The sequence below is a fragment of the Pseudophryne corroboree genome, chromosome 4 (genome assembly GCF_028390025.1).
Source record: "Pseudophryne corroboree isolate aPseCor3 chromosome 4, aPseCor3.hap2, whole genome shotgun sequence".
Classification (NCBI taxonomy): Eukaryota; Metazoa; Chordata; class Amphibia; order Anura; family Myobatrachidae; genus Pseudophryne; species Pseudophryne corroboree.
The window spans coordinates 1,698,186-1,715,580 of record NC_086447.1 but is presented as its reverse complement, the minus strand read 5'-3'; the positions used below and the strand labels follow the sequence as shown (position 1 = coordinate 1,715,580).

General features: G+C 55.1%; 1 protein-coding gene across 2 annotated transcripts in view; it reads right to left on the bottom strand.

Moving 5' to 3' along the window:
* Nucleotides 1–17,395, bottom strand: part of NRBP1 (nuclear receptor binding protein 1) — a 159,838-nt gene that overhangs the window by 47,946 nt on the left and 94,497 nt on the right. For both annotated transcript variants that reach the window (XM_063914903.1, XM_063914904.1), the window contains one exon: nt 11,217–11,349. In XM_063914903.1, coding sequence (XP_063770973.1) covers nt 11,217–11,349 — 133 coding nt within the window. The remainder of the gene's footprint in view (nt 1–11,216; nt 11,350–17,395) is intronic.

Below are 17,395 nucleotides of genomic sequence, written 5' to 3'. Positions count from 1 at the left end.
AAGGGGTAACGCTGTCACCCGTCCCCCGCTGTCCTGTACACCTTATACCTGCTGTATTCCTGTGCCCTACAGATAAGGGGTAACGCTGTCACCCATCCCCCGCTGTCCTGTAACACCCTATACCTGCTGTATTCCTGTGTCCTACAGATAAGAGGTAATGCTGTCACCCGTCCCCCGCTGTCCTGTGACACCCTATACCTACTGTATTCCTGTGTCCTACAGATAAGGGGTAACGCTGTCACCTGTCCCCCGCTGTCCTGTGACACCCTATACCTGCTGTATTCCTGTGTCCTACAGATAAGGGGTAACGCTGTCACCCGTCCCCCGCTGTCCTGTGACACCCTATACCTGCTGTATTCCTGTGTCCTACAGATAAGGGGTAACGCTGTCACCTGTCCTCCGCTGTCCTGTGACACCCTATACATGCTGTATTCCTGTGTCCTACAGATAAGGGGTAACGCTGTCACCCGTCCCCCGCTGTCCTGTGACACCCTATACCTGCTATATTCCTGTGTCCTACAGATAAGGGGTAACGCTGTCACCCGTCCCCCGCTGTCCTGTGACACCCCTATACCTGCTGTATTCCTGTGTCCTACAGATAAGGGGTAACGCTGTCACCCGTCCCCCGCTGTCCTGTGACACCCTATACCTGCTGTATTCCTGTGTACTACAGATAAGGGGTAACGCTGTCATCCATCCCCCGCTGTCCTGTGACACCCTATACCTGCTGTATTCCTGTGTCCTACAGATAAGGAGTAACGCTGTCACCCATCCCCCGCTGTCCTGTACACCCTATACCTGCTGTATTCCTGTGTCCTACAGATAAGGGGTAACGCTGTCACCCGTCCCCCGCTGTCCTGTGACACCCTATACCTGCTGTATTCCTGTGTCCTACAGATAAGGTGTAACACTGTCACCCGTCCCCCGCTGTCCTGTGACACCCTATACCTGCTGTATTCCCGTGTCCTACAGATAAGGGGTAACGCTGTCACCCGTCCCCCGCTGTCCTGTGACACCCTATACCTGCTATATTCCTGTGTCCTACAGATAAGGGGTAACGCTGTCACCCGTCCCCCGCTGTCCTGTGACACCCTATACCTGCTGTATTCCTGTGTCCTACAGATAAGGGGTAACGCTGTCACCTGTCCCCCGCTGTCCTGTGACACCCTATACCTGCTGTATTCCTGTGCCCTACAGATAAGGGGTAACGCTGTCACCCGTCCCCCGCTGTCCTGTGACACCCTATACCTGCTATATTCCTGTGTCCTACAGATAAGGGGTAACGCTGTCACCCGTCCCCCGCTGTCCTGTGACACCCTATACCTGCTGTATTCCTGTGTCCTACAGATAAGGGGTAACGCTGTCACCTGTCCCCCGCTGTCCTGTGACACCCTATACCTGCTGTATTCCTGTGCCCTACAGATAAGGGGTAACGCTGTCACCCGTCCCCCGCTGTCCTGTGACACCCTATACCTGCTGTATTCCTGTGTCCTACAGATAAGGGGTAACGCTGTCACCCGTCCCCCGCTGTCCTGTGACACCCTATACCTGCTGTATTCCTGTGCCCTACAGATAAGGGGTAACGCTGTCACCCGTCCCCCGCTGTCCTGTGACACCCTATACCTGCTGTATTCCTGTGTCCTACAGATAAGGGGTAACGCTGTCACCCGTCCCCTGCTGTCCTGTGACACCCTATACCTGCTGTATTCCTGTGTCCTACAGATAAGGGGTAACGCTGTCACCCGTCCCCTGCTGTCCTGTGACACCCTATACCTGCTGTATACCTGTGTCCTACAGATAAGGGGTAACGCTGTCACCCGTCCCCCGCTGTCCTGTGACACCCTATACTTGCTGTATTCCTGTGCCCTACAGATAAGGGGTAACGCTGTCACCCGTCCCCCGCTGTCCTGTGACACCTTATACCTGCTGTATTCCTGTGCCCTACAGATAAGGGGTAACGCTGTCACCCGTCCCCCGCTGTCCTGTGACACCCTATACCTGCTGTATTCCTGTGTCCTACAGATAAGGGGTAACGCTGTCACCCGTCCCCCGCTGTCCTGTGACACCCTATACCTGCTGTATTCCTGTGTCCTACAGATAAGGGATAACGCTGTCACCCGTCCCCCGCTGTCCTGTGACACCCTATACCTGCTGTATACCTGTGTCCTACAGATAAGGGGTAACGCTGTCACCCGTCCCCTGCTGTCCTGTGACACCCTATACCTGCTGTATTCCTGTGTCCTACAGATAAGGGGTAACGCTGTCACCCGTCCCCCGCTGTCCTGTGACACCCTATACCTGCTGTATTCCTGTGTCCTACAGATAAGGGGTAACGCTGTCACCCGTCCCCCGCTGTCCTGTGACACCCTATACCTGCTGTATACCTGTGTCCTACAGATAAGGGGTAACGCTGTTACCCGTCCCCTGCTGTCCTGTGACACCCTATACCTGCTGTATTCCTGTGACCTACAGATAAGGGGTAACGCCGTCACCCATCCCCCGCTGTCCTGTGACACCCCTATACCTGCTGTATTCCTGTGTCCTACAGATAAGGGGTAACGCCGTCACCCATCCCCCGCTGTCCTGTGACACCCCTATACCTGCTGTATTCCTGTGTCCTACAGATAAGGGGTAACGCTGTCACCCGTCCCCCGCTGTCCTGTACACCCCTATACCTGCTGTATTCCAGTGTCCTACAGATAAGGGGTAACGCTGTCACCCGTCCCCCGCTGTCCTGTGACACCCTATACCTGCTGTATTCCTGTGTCCTACAGATAAGGGGTAACGCTGTTACCCGTCCCCCGCTGTCCTGTGACACCCTATACCTGCTGTATTCCTGTGTCCTACAGATAAGGGGTAACGCCGTCACCCATCCCCCGCTGTCCTGTGACACCCTATACCTGCTGTATTCCTGTGTCCTACAGATAAGAGGTAACGCTGTCACCCGTCCCCCGCTGTCCTGTACACCCTATACCTGCTGTATTCCTGTGCCCTACAGATAAGGGGTAACGCTGTCACCCGTCCCCCGCTGTTCTGTGACACCCTATACCTGCTGTATTCCTGTGTCCTACAGATAAGGGGTAACGCTGTCACCCGTCCCCCGCTGTCCTGTGACACCCTATACCTGCTGTATTCCTGTGTCCTACAGATGAGGCGTAACGCTGTCACCCGTCCCCCGCTGTCCTGTGACACCCCATACCTGCTGTATTCCTGTGTCCTACAGATAAGGGGTAACGCTGTCACCCGTCCCCCGCTGTCCTGTGACACCCTATACCTGCTGTATTCCTGTGTCCTACAGATAAGGGGTAACACTGTCACCCGTCCCCCGCTGTCTTGTAACACCCTATACCTGCTGTATTCCTGTGTCCTACAGATAAGGGGTAACGCTGTCACCCGTCCCCCGCTGTCCTGTACACCCTATACCTGCTATATTCCTGTGTCCTACAGATAAGGGGTAACGCTGTCACCCGTCCCCCGCTGTCCTGTACACCTTATACCTGCTGTATTCCTGTGTCCTACAGATAAGGGGTAACGCTGTCACCCGTCACCCGCTGTCCTGTGACACCCTATACCTGCTGTATTCCTGTGTCCTACAGATAAGGGGTAACGCTGTCACCCGTCCCCTCTGTCCTGTGACACCCTATACCTGCTGTATTCCTGTGTCCTACAGATAAAGGGTAACGCTGTCACCCGTCCCCCGCTGTCCTGTGACACCCTATACCTGCTGTATTCCTGTGTCCTACAGATAAGGGGTAACGCTGTCACCCGTCCCCCGCTGTCCTGTGACACCCTATACCTGCTGTATTCCTGTGTCCTACAGATAAGGGGTAACGCTGTCACCTGTCCCCCGCTGTCCTGTGACACCCTATACCTGCTGTATTCCTGTGTCCTACAGATAAAGGGTAACGCTGTCACCCGTCCCCCGTTGTCCTGTGACACCCTATACCTGCTGTATTCCTGTGTCCTACAGATAAGGGGTAACGCTGTCACCTGTCCCCCGCTGTCCTGTGACACCCTATACCTGCTGTATTCCTGTGTCCTACAGATAAGGGGTAACGCTGTCACCCGTCCCCCGCTGTCCTGTGACACCCTATACCTGCTGTATTCCTGTGTCCTACAGATAAGGTGTAACGCTGTCACCCGTCCCCCGCTGTCCTGTGACACCCCTATACCTGCTGTATTCCTGTGTCCTACAGATAAGGGGTAACGCTGTCACCTGTCCCCCGCTGTCCTGTGACACCCTATACCTGCTGTATTCCTGTGTCCTACAGATAAGGGGTAACGCTGTCACCTGTCCCCCGCTGTCCTGTACACCCCTATACCTGCTGTATACCTGTGCATTACAGATAAGGGGTAACGCTGTCACCCGTCCCCCGCTGTCCTGTGACACCCTATACCTGCTGTATTCCTGTGCCCTACAGATAAGGGGTAACGCTGTCACCCGTCCCTCGCTGCCCTGTGACACCCCTATACCTGCTGTATTCCTGTGTCCTACAGATAAGGGGTAACGCTGTCACCCATCCCCTGCTGTCCTGTGACACCCTATACCTGCTGTATTCCTGTGTCCTACAGATAAGGGGTAACGCTGTCACCTGTCCCCCGCTGTCCTGTGACACCCTATACCTGCTGTATACCTGTGTCCTACAGATAAGGGGTAACACTGTCACCCGTCCCCCGCTGTCCTGTGACACCCTATACCTGCTGTATTCCTGTGTCCTACAGATAAGGGGTAACGCTGTCACCCGTCCCCCGCTGTCCTGTGACACCCTATACCTGCTGTATACCTGTGTCCTACAGATAAGGGGTAACGCTGTCACCCGTCCCCCGCTGTCCTGTGACACCCTATACCTGCTGTATTCCTGTGTCCTACAGATGAGGCGTAACGCTGTCACCCGTCCCCCGCTGTCCTGTACACCCCTATACCTGCTGTATTCCAGTGTCCTACAGATAAGGGGTAACGCTGTCACCCGTCCCCCGCTGTCCTGTGACACCCTATACCTGCTGTATTCCTGTGTCCTACAGATAAGGGGTAACGCTGTCACCCGTCCCCCGCTGTCCTGTGACACCCTATACCTGCTGTATTCCTGTGTCCTACAGATAAGGGGTAACGCTGTCACCTGTCCCCCGCTGTCCTGTGACACCCTATACCTGCTGTATTCCTGTGTCCTACAGATGAGGCTTAACGCTGTCACCCGTCCCCCGCTGTCCTGTGACACCCTATACCTGCTGTATACCTGTGTCCTACAGATAAGAGGTAATGCTGTCACCCGTCCCCCGCTGTCCTGTGACACCCTATACCTGCTGTATTCCTGTGTCCTACAGATAAGGGGTAACGCTGTCACCTGTCCCCCGCTGTCCTGTGACACCCTATACCTGCTGTATTCCTGTGTCCTACAGATGAGGCGTAACGCTGTCACCCGTCCCCCGCTGTCCTGTGACACCCCATACCTGCTGTATTCCTGTGTCCTACAGATAAGGGGTAACGCTGTCACCCGTCCCCCGCTGTCCTGTGACACCCTATACCTGCTGTATTCCTGTGTCCTACAGATAAGGGGTAACGCTGTCACCCGTCCCCCGCTGTCCTGTACACCTTATACCTGCTGTATTCCTGTGCCCTACAGATAAGGGGTAACGCTGTCACCCATCCCCCGCTGTCCTGTAACACCCTATACCTGCTGTATTCCTGTGTCCTACAGATAAGAGGTAATGCTGTCACCCGTCCCCCGCTGTCCTGTGACACCCTATACCTGCTGTATTCCTGTGTCCTACAGATAAGGGGTAACGCTGTCACCTGTCCCCCGCTGTCCTGTGACACCCTATACCTGCTGTATTCCTGTGTCCTACAGATAAGGGGTAACGCTGTCACCCATCCCCCGCTGTCCTGTGACACCCTATACCTGCTGTATTCCTGTGTCCTACAGATAAGGGGTAACGCTGTCACCAGTCCCCCGCTGTCCTGTGACACCCTATACCTGCTGTATTCCTGTGCCCTACAGATAAGGGGTAACGCTGTCACCCGTCCCCCGCTGTCCTGTACACCCTATACCTGCTGTATTCCTGTGTCCTACAGATAAGGGGTAACGCTGTAACCCGTCCCCCGCTGTCCTGTGACACCCCTATACCTGCTGTATTCCTGTGTCCTACAGATAAGGGGTAACGCTGTCACCCGTTCCCCGCTGTCCTGTGACACCCTATACCTGCTGTATTCCTGTGTCCTACAGATAAGGGGTAACGCTGTCACCCGTCTCCCGCTGTCCTGTGACACCCTATACCTGCTGTATTCCTGTGTCCTACAGATAAGGGGTAACGCTGTCACCCGTCTCCCGCTGTCCTGTGACACCCTATACCTGCTGTATTCCTGTGTCCTACAGATAAGGGGTAACGCTGTCACCCGTCCCCCGCTGTCCTGTGACACCCTATACCTGCTGTATTCCTGTGTCCTACAGATAAGGGGTAACGCTGTCACCCGTCCCCCGCTGTCCTGTGACACCCTATACCTGCTGTATTCCTGTGTCCTACAGATAAGGGGTAACGCTGTCACCCGTCCCCCGCTGTCCTGTGACACCCTATACCTGCTGTATTCCTGTGCCCTACAGATAAGGGGTAACGCTGTCACCCGTCCCCCGCTGTCCTGTGACACCCCTATACCTGCTGTATTCCTGTGTCCTACAGATAAGGGGTAACGCTGTCACCCGTCCCCCGCTGTCCTGTGACACCCCTATACCTGCTGTATTCCTGTGTCCTACAGATAAGGGGTAACGCTGTCACCCGTCCCCCGCTGTCCTGTACACCCTATACCTGCTATATTCCTGTGTCCTACAGATAAGGGGTAACGCTGTTACCCGTCCCCCGCTGTCCTGTGACACCTTATACCTGCTGTATTCCTGTGTCCTACAGATAAGGGGTAACGCTGTCACCCGTCCCCCGCTGTCCTGTACACCCTATACCTGCTGTATTCCTGTGTCCTACAGATAAGGAGTAACGCTGTCACCCGTCCCCCGCTGACCTGTGACACCCTATACCTGCTGTATTCCTGTGCCCTACAGATAAGGGGTAACGCTGTCACCCGTCCCCCGCTGTCCTGTGACACCCCTATACCTGCTGTATTCCTGTGTCCTACAGATAAGGGGTAACGCTGTCACCCGTCCCCCGCTGTCCTGTGACACCCTATACCTGCTGTATTCCTGTGTCCTACAGATAAGGTGTAACGCTGTCACCCGTCCCCCGCTGACCTGTGACACCCTATACCTGCTGTATTCCTGTGCCCTACAGATAAGGGGTAACGCTGTCACCCGTCCCCCGCTGTCCTGTGACACCCTATACCTGCTGTATTCCTGTGTCCTACAGATAAGGTGTAACGCTGTCACCCGTCCCCCGCTGTCCTCTGACACCCTATACCTGCTGTATTCCTGTGTTCTACAGATAAGGGGTAACGCTGTCACCCGTCCCCCGCTGACCTGTGACACCCTATACCTGCTGTATTCCTGTGCCCTACAGATAAGGGGTAACGCTGTCACCCGTCCCCCGCTGTCCTGTGACACCCTATACCTGCTGTATTCCTGTGTCCTACAGATAAGGTGTAACGCTGTCACCCGTCCCCCGCTGTCCTCTGACACCCTATACCTGCTGTATTCCTGTGTTCTACAGATAAGGTGTAACGCTGTCACCCGTCCCCCGCTGTCCTCTGACACCCTATACCTGCTGTATTCCTGTGTTCTACAGATAAGGGGTAACGCTGTCACCCGTCCCCCGCTGACCTGTGACACCCTATACCTGCTGTATTCCTGTGCCCTACAGATAAGGGGTAACGCTGTCACCCGTCCCCCGCTGTCCTGTGACACCCTATACCTGCTGTATTCCTGTGTCCTACAGATAAGGGGTAACGCTGTCACCCGTCCCCCGCTGTCCTGTACACCCTATACCTGCTGTATACCTGTGTCCTACAGATAAGGGGTAACGCTGTCACCACTCTCCCGCTGTCCTGTGACACCCTATACCTGCTGTATTCCTGTGTCCTACAGATAAGGGGTAACGCTGTCACCCGTCCCCCGCTGTCCTGTGACACCCTATACCTGCTGTATTCCTGTGTCCTACAGATAAGGGGTAACGCTGTCACCCGTCCCCCGCTGTCCTGTGACACCCTATACCTGCTGTATTCCTGTGTCCTACAGATAAGGGGTAACGCTGTCACCCGTCCCCCGCTGTCCTGTGACACCCTATACCTGCTGTATTCCTGTGCCCTACAGATAAGGGGTAACGCTGTCACCCGTCCCCCGCTGTCCTGTGACACCCCTATACCTGCTGTATTCCTGTGTCCTACAGATAAGGGGTAACGCTGTCACCCGTCCCCCGCTGTCCTGTGACACCCCTATACCTGCTGTATTCCTGTGTCCTACAGATAAGGGGTAACGCTGTCACCCGTCCCCCGCTGTCCTGTGACACCCTATACCTGCTGTATTCCTGTGTCCTACAGATAAGGGGTAACGCTGTCACCCGTCCCCCGCTGTCTTGTACTCCCTATACCTGCTGTATTCCTGTGTCCTACAGATAAGGGGTAATGCTGTCACCCGTCCCCCGCTGTCCTGTGACACCCTATACCTGCTGTATTCCTGTGTCCTACAGATAAGGGGTAACGCTGTCACCCGTCCCCCGCTGTCCTGTGACACCCTATACCTGCTGTATTCCTGTGTCCTACAGATAAGGGGTAACGCTGTCACCCGTCCCCCGCTGTCTTGTACTCCCTATACCTGCTGTATTCCTGTGTCCTACAGATAAGGGGTAATGCTGTCACCCGTCCCCCGCTGTCCTGTGACACCCTATACCTGCTGTATTCCTGTGTCCTACAGATAAGGGGTAACGCTGTCACCCGTCCCCCGCTGTCCTGTGACACCCTATACCTGCTGTATTCCTGTGTCCTACAGATAAGGGGTAACGCTGTCACCCGTCCCCCGCTGTCCTGTGACACCCTATACCTGCTGTATTCCTGTGTCCTACAGATAAGGGGTAACGCTGTCACCTGTCCCCCGCTGTCCTGTGACACCCTATACCTGCTGTATTCCTGTGCCCTACAGATAAGGGGTAACGCTGTCACCCATCCCCCGCTGTCCTGTGACACCCTATACCTGCTGTATTCCTGTGCCCTACAGATAAGGGGTAACGCTGTCACCCGTCCCCCGCTGTCCTGTGACACCCTATACCTGCTGTATTCCTGTGTCCTACAGATAAGGGGTAACGCTGTCACCCATCCCCCGCTGTCCTGTAACACCCTATACCTGCTGTATTCCTGTGTCCTACAGATAAGAGGTAACGCTGTCACCCGTCCCCCGCTGTCCTGTGACACCCTATACCTGCTGTATTCCTGTGTCCTACAGATAAGGGGTAACGCTGTCACCCGTCCCCCGCTGTCCTGTGACACCCTATACCTGCTGTATTCCTGTGCCCTACAGATAAGGGGTAACGCTGTCACCCGTCCCCCGCTGTCCTGTGACACCCTATACCTGCTGTATTCCTGTGTCCTACAGATAAGGGGTAACGCTGTCACCCATCCCCCGCTGTCCTGTGACACCCTATACCTGCTGTATTCCTGTGCCCTACAGATAAGGTGTAACGCTGTCACCCGTCCCCCGCTGTCCTGTGACACCCTATACCTGCTGTATTCCTGTGTACTACAGATAAGGGGTAACGCTGTCACCCATCCCCCGCTGTCCTGTGACACCCTATACCTGCTGTATTCCTGTGCCCTACAGATAAGGTGTAACGCTGTCACCCGTCCCCCGCTGTCCTGTGACACCCTATACCTGCTGTATTCCTGTGTCCTACAGATAAGGGGTAACGCTGTCACCCATCCCCCGCTGTCCTGTGACACCCTATACCTGCTGTATTCCTGTGTCCTACAGATAAGGGGTAACGCTGTCACCCGTCCCCCGCTGTCCTGTGACACCCTATACCTGCTGTATTCCTGTGTCCTACAGATAAGGGGTAACGCTGTAACCCGTCCCCCGCTGTCCTGTGACACCCTATACCTGCTGTATTCCTGTGTCCTACAGATAAGGGGTAACGCTGTCACCCGTCCCCCGCTGTCCTGTGACACCCTATACCTGCTGTATTCCTGTGCCCTACAGATAAGGGGTAACGCTGTCACCCGTCCCCCGCTGTCCTGTACACCCTATACCTGCTGTATACCTGTGTCCTACAGATAAGGGGTAACGCTGTCACCCGTCCCCCGCTGTCCTGTGACACCCTATACCTGCCGTATTCCTGTGTACTACAGATAAGGGGTAACGCTGTCACCCGTCCCCCGCTGTCCTGTGACACCCTATACCTGGTGTATTCCTGTGTCCTACAGATAAGGGGTAACGCTGTCACCCGTCCCCCGCTGTCCTGTGACACCCTATACCTGCTGTATTCCTGTGCCCTACAGATAAGGGGTATTGCTGTCACCCGTCCCCCGCTGTCCTGTGACACCCTATACCTGCTGTATTCCTGTGCCCTACAGATAAGGGGTAACGCTGTCACCCGTCCCCCGCTGTCCTGTGACACCCTATACCTGCTGTATTCCTGTGCCCTACAGATAAGGGGTATTGCTGTCACCCGTCCCCCGCTGTCCTGTGACACCCTATACCTGCTGTATTCCTGTGCCCTACAGATAAGGGGTAACGCTGTCACCCGTCCCCCGCTGTCCTGTGACACCCTATACCTGCTGTATTCCTGTGCCCTACAGATAAGGGGTATTGCTGTCACCCGTCCCCCGCTGTCCTGTGACACCCTATACCTGCTGTATTCCTGTGCCCTACAGATAAGGGGTAACGCTGTCACCCGTCCCCCGCTGTCCTGTGACACCCTATACCTGCTGTATTCCTGTGTCCTACAGATAAGGGGTAACACTGTCACCCGTCCCCCGCTGTCCTGTGACACCCTATACCTGCTGTATTCCTGTGTCCTACAGATAAGGGGTAACGCTGTCACCCATCCCCCTCTGTCCTGTGACACCCTATACCTGCTGTATTCCTGTGTCCTACAGATAAGGGGTAACGCTGTCACCTGTCCCCCGCTGTCCTGTGACACCCTATACCTGCTGTATTCCTGTGCCCTACAGATAAGGGGTAACGCTGTCACCCGTCCCCCGCTGTCCTGTACACCCTGGGAACATTGCAGGAGGGTCTATACTGAGGTTCCCCTGACTGGAAACAATGAGAGTGGGGGGCAGTGTTGCTTACGCTGATGACCCACGATGCAGTGCGCTGCCAGCAGTTTCAGGGATGGAACCTCGAACAGAGCCTGGTGGAAGAGAAGCTCCCGGGCGGTGGGACGTTTGCTGGGATCCGTTTCCAGACATTTTTGAATGAATTCCTGCCAAAGATAATGTTAGAAAACTCATATGTACTACCCAACCCAGACCTACACCACTAGTGTTCACTCTAGGAGTGAAAAGGGGCATGGCGCCGGACTACGGGGGCCGCGCAAATTAGGGGGCATGGCCATGCCCACGTCATTTTAGGGGGCGGTGCGGCCCACAGACGCTACTATAGAGAGCGTCTGTGGCCAGCGACGTCACTGTTGGGGTGGGCTTCCCCCAGCTCTCTCCCAATGCGTGAATGGATGCCGCGCGCATGCGCACGTCATCTATACACCCCGGGAGGGCAGGAAGCGGGCGGCTGTTCTAGCAGGGCGCCGCAAAAGGGGCAGGGCAGGTTTTGTCTGCTAAAAAACGGGCAGGGTGCGGCGCCCTGCTAAAACAGCCTAGAGTGAACACTACACCACCCAACCCGCAACTACACCACCCAACCCAGCACTACACTACCCAGCACTGTACCACCCAACCCACAACTACATCACCCAACCCAGCACTAAACTACCCTACCCACAACTACACCACCCAACCCGCAACTACACCACCCAACCCAGCACTACACTACCCAGCACTGTACCACCCAACCCACAACTACATCACCCAACCCAGCACTAAACTACCCTACCCACAACTACACCACCCAACCCGCAACTACACCACCCAACCCAGCACTACACTACCCAGCACTGTACCACCCAACCCACAACTACATCACCCAACCCAGCACTAAACTACCCTACCCACAACTACACCACCCAACCCGCAACTACACCACCCAACCCAGCACTACACTACCCAGCACTGTACCACCCAACCCACAACTACATCACCCAACCCAGCACTAAACTACCCTACCCACAACTATACCACCCAACCCAGCACTGTACCACCCAACCCAGCACTGTACCACCCAACCCGCAACTACACCACCCAACCCAGCACTACACTACCCAGCACTGTACCACCCAACCCGCAACTACACCACCCAACCCAGCACTACACTACCCAGCACTGTACCACCCAACCCACAACTACATCGCCCAACCCAGCACTAAACTACCCTACCCACAACTACACCACCCAACCCACAACTATACCACCCAACCCAGCACTGTACCACCCAACACTACACTACCCTACCCAGCACTGTACCACCCAACCCACAACTACATCACCCAACCCAGCACTACACTACCCAACCCGCAACTACATCACCCAACCCAGCACTAAACTACCCTACCCAGCACTGTACCACCCAACCCAGCACTACACTACCCTACCCAGCACTGTACCACCCAACCCACAACTACACCACCCAACCCAGCACTACACTACCCTACCCAGCACTGTACCACCCAACCCACAACTACATCACCCAACCCAGCACTAAACTACCCTACCCACAACTACACCACCCAACCCAGCACTACACTACCCTACCCAGCACTGTACCACCCAACCCACAACTACATCACCCAACCCAGCACTAAAACTACCCTACCCACAACTACACCACCCAACCCACTACTACACCACCCTACCCAGCACTGCACTACACTACCCTACCCAGCACTGTACCACCCAACCCACAACTACATCACCCAACCCAGCACTAAACTACCCAACCCAGCACTACACTATCCTACCCAGCACTGTACCACCCAACCAACAACTACACCACCCAACCCAGCACTACCCTACCCAGCACTGTACCACCCAACCCACAACTACATCACCCAACCCAGCACTAAACTACCCTACCCACAACTACACCACCCAACCCACAACTACACCACCCAACCCAGCACTACACTACCCTACCCAGCACTGTACCACCCAACCCACAACTACATCACCCAACCCAGCACTAAACTACCCTACCCACAACTACACCACCCAACCCACAACTACACCACCCAACCCAGCACTACACTACCCTACCCAGCACTGTACCACCCAACCCACAACTACATCACCCAACCCAGCACTAAACTACCCTACCCACAACTACACCACCCAACCCAGCACTGTACCACCCAACCCACAACTACATCACCCAACCCAGCACTAAACTACCCTACCCACAACTACACCACCCAACCCAGCACTACACTACCCTACCCAGCACTGTACCACCCAACCCACAACTACATCACCCAACCCAGCACTAAACTACCCTACCCACAACTACACCACCCAACCCACAACTACACCACCCAACCCAGCACTACACTACCCTACCCAGCACTACACTACCCTACCCAGCACTACACTACCCTACCCAGCACTACACTACCCAACCCAGCACTAAACTACCCTACCCACAACTACACCACCCAACCCACAACTACACCACCCAACCCAGCACTACACTACCCTACCCAGCACTGTACCACCCAACCCACAACTACATCACCCAACCCAGCACTAAACTACCCTACCCACAACTACACCACCCAACCCACAACTACACCACCCAACCCAGCACTACACTACCCTACCCAGCACTGTACCACCCAACCCACAACTACATCACCCAACCCAGCACTAAACTACCCTACCCACAACTACACCACCCAACCAAGCACTACACTACCCTACCCTACCCAGCACTGTACCACCCAACCCACAACTACATCACCCAACCCAGCACTAAACTACCCTACCCACAACTACACCACCCAACCCAGCACTACACTATCCTACCCAGCACTGTACCACCCAACCCACAACTACATCACCCAACCCAGCACTAAACTACCCTACCCACAACTACACCACCCAACCCAGCACTACACTACACTACCCTACCCAGCACTGTACCACCCAACCCACAACTACATCACCCAACCCAGCACTAAACTACCCTACCCACAACTACACCACCCAACCCACAACTACACCACCCAACACAGCACTACACTACCCTACCCAGCACTGTACCACCCAACCCACAACTACATCACCCAACCCAGCACTAAACTACCCTACCCACAACTACACCACCCAACCCAGCACTACACTACCCTACCCAGCACTGTACCACCCAACCCACAACTACATCACCCAACCCAGCACTAAACTACCCTACCCACAACTACACCACCCAACCCACAACTACACCACCCAACCCAGCACTACACTACCCTACCCAGCACTGTACCACCCAACCCACAACTACATCACCCAACCCAGCACTAAACTACCCTACCCACAACTACACCACCCAACCCACAACTACATCACCCAACCCAGCACTACACTACCCTACCCAGCACTGTACCACCCAACCCACAACTACATCATCCAACCCAGCACTAAACTACCCTACCCACAACTACACCACCCAACCCAGCACTACACTACCCTACCCAGCACTGTACCACCCAACCCACAACTACATCACCCAACCCAGCACTAAACTACCCTACCCACAACTACACCACCCAACCCAGCACTACACTACCCTACCCAGCACTGTACCACCCAACCGACAACTACACCACCCAACCCAGCACTACACTACCCTACCCAGCACTGTACCACCCAACCCACAACTACATCACCCAACCCAGCACTACACTACCCTACCCACAACTACACCACCCAACCCAGCACTACACTACCCTACCCAGCACTGTACCACCCAACCCACAACTACATCACCCAACCCAGCACTAAACTACCCTACCCACTACACCACCCAACCCACAACTACACCACCCAACCCACAACTACACCACCCAACCCAGCACTACACTACCCTACCCAGCACTGTACCACCCAACCCACAACTACACCACCCAACACTACACTACCCTACCCAGCACTGTACCACCCAACCCAGCACTAAACTACCCTACCCACAACTACACCTCCCAACCCACAACTACACCACCCAACCCAGCACTACACTACCCTACCCAGCACTGTACCACCCAACCCACAACTACATCACCCAACCCAGCACTAAACTACCCTACCCACAACTACACCACCCAACCCAGCACTACACTACCCTAACCAGCACTGTACCACCCAACCCACAACTACATCACCCAACCCAGCACTAAACTACCCTACCCACAACTACACCACCCAACCCACAACTACACCACCCTACCCAGCACTGCACTACACTACCCTACCCAGCACTGTACCACCCAACCCACAACTACATCACCCAACCCAGCACTAAACTACCCAACCCACAACTACACCACCCAACCCAGCACTACACTACCCTACCCAGCACTGTACCACCCAACCAACTACACCACCCAACCCAGCACTACACTACCCTACCCAGCACTGTACCACCCAACCCACAACTACATCACCCAACCCAGCACTAAACTACCCTACCCACAACTACACCACCCAACCCACAACTACACCACCCAACCCAGCACTACACTACCCTACCCAGCACTGTACCACCCAACCCACAACTACATCACCCAACCCAGCACTAAACTACCCTACCCACAACTACACCACCCAACCCAGCACTGTACCACCCAACCCACAACTACATCACCCAACCCAGCACTAAACTACCCTACCCACAACTACACCACCAAACCCAGCACTACACTACCCTACCCAGCACTACACTACCCTACCCAGCACTGTACCACCCAACCCACAACTACATCACCCAACCCAGCACTAAACTACCCTACCCACAACTACACCTCCCAACCCACAACTACACCACCCAACACTACACTACCCAGCACTGTACCACCCAACCCACAACTACATCACCCAACCCAGCACTAAACTACCCTACCCACAACTACACCACCCAACCCAGCACTACACTACCCTACCCAGCACTGTACCACCCAACCCACAACTACATCACCCAACCCAGCACTAAACTACCCTACCCACAACTACACCTCCCAACCCACAACTACACCACCCAACCCAGCACTACACTACCCAGCACTGTACCACCCAACCCACAACTACATCACCCAACCCAGCACTAAACTACCCTACCCACAACTACACCACCCAACCCAGCACTACCCTACCCAGCACTGTACCACCCAACCCACAACTACATCACCCAACCCAGCACTAAACTACCCTACCCACAACTACACCACCCAACCCACAACTACACCACCCAACCCAGCACTACACTACCCTACCCAGCACTGTACCACCCAACCTACAACTACATCACCAAACCCAGCACTAAACTACCCTACCCACAACTACACCACCCAACCCACAACTACACCACCCAACCCAGCACTGTACCACCCAACCCACAACTACAACTACCCTACCCACAACTACACCACCCAACCCAGCACTACACTACCCTACCCAGCACTGTACCACCCAACCCACAACTACATCACCCAACCCACAACTACACCACCCTACCCAGCACTGTACCACCCAACCCACAACTACATCACCCAACCCAGCACTAAACTACCCTACCCACAACTACACCACCCAACCCAGCACTACACTACCCAACCCACAACTACACGACCCAAACCAGCACTGTACTACCCAACCCACAACTACACTGCCCAACTCAGCACTGTACTACCCAACCCACAACTACACCACCCAACCCAGCACTGTACTACAAAACCCACATCTACACCACCCAACCCAGCACTGTACTACCCAACCCACAACTACACCACCAAACCCAGCACTGTACTACCCAACCCACAACTACACCACCCAAACCAGCACTGTACTACCCAACACACAACTACACCACCCAACCCAGCACTGTGCCACCCAACTCACAACTACACCACCCAACCCACAACTACACCACCCAAACCAGCACTGTGCCACCCACTCCACAACTACACCACCCACCCCAGCACTGTACCACCCAACCCACACCTACACCACCCACCCCAGCACTGTACCACCCAACCCACAACTACATCACCCAACCCAGCACTAAACTACCCTACCCACAACTACACCACCCAACCCAGCACTACACTACCCTACCCAGCACTGTACCACCCAACCCACAACTACATCACCCAA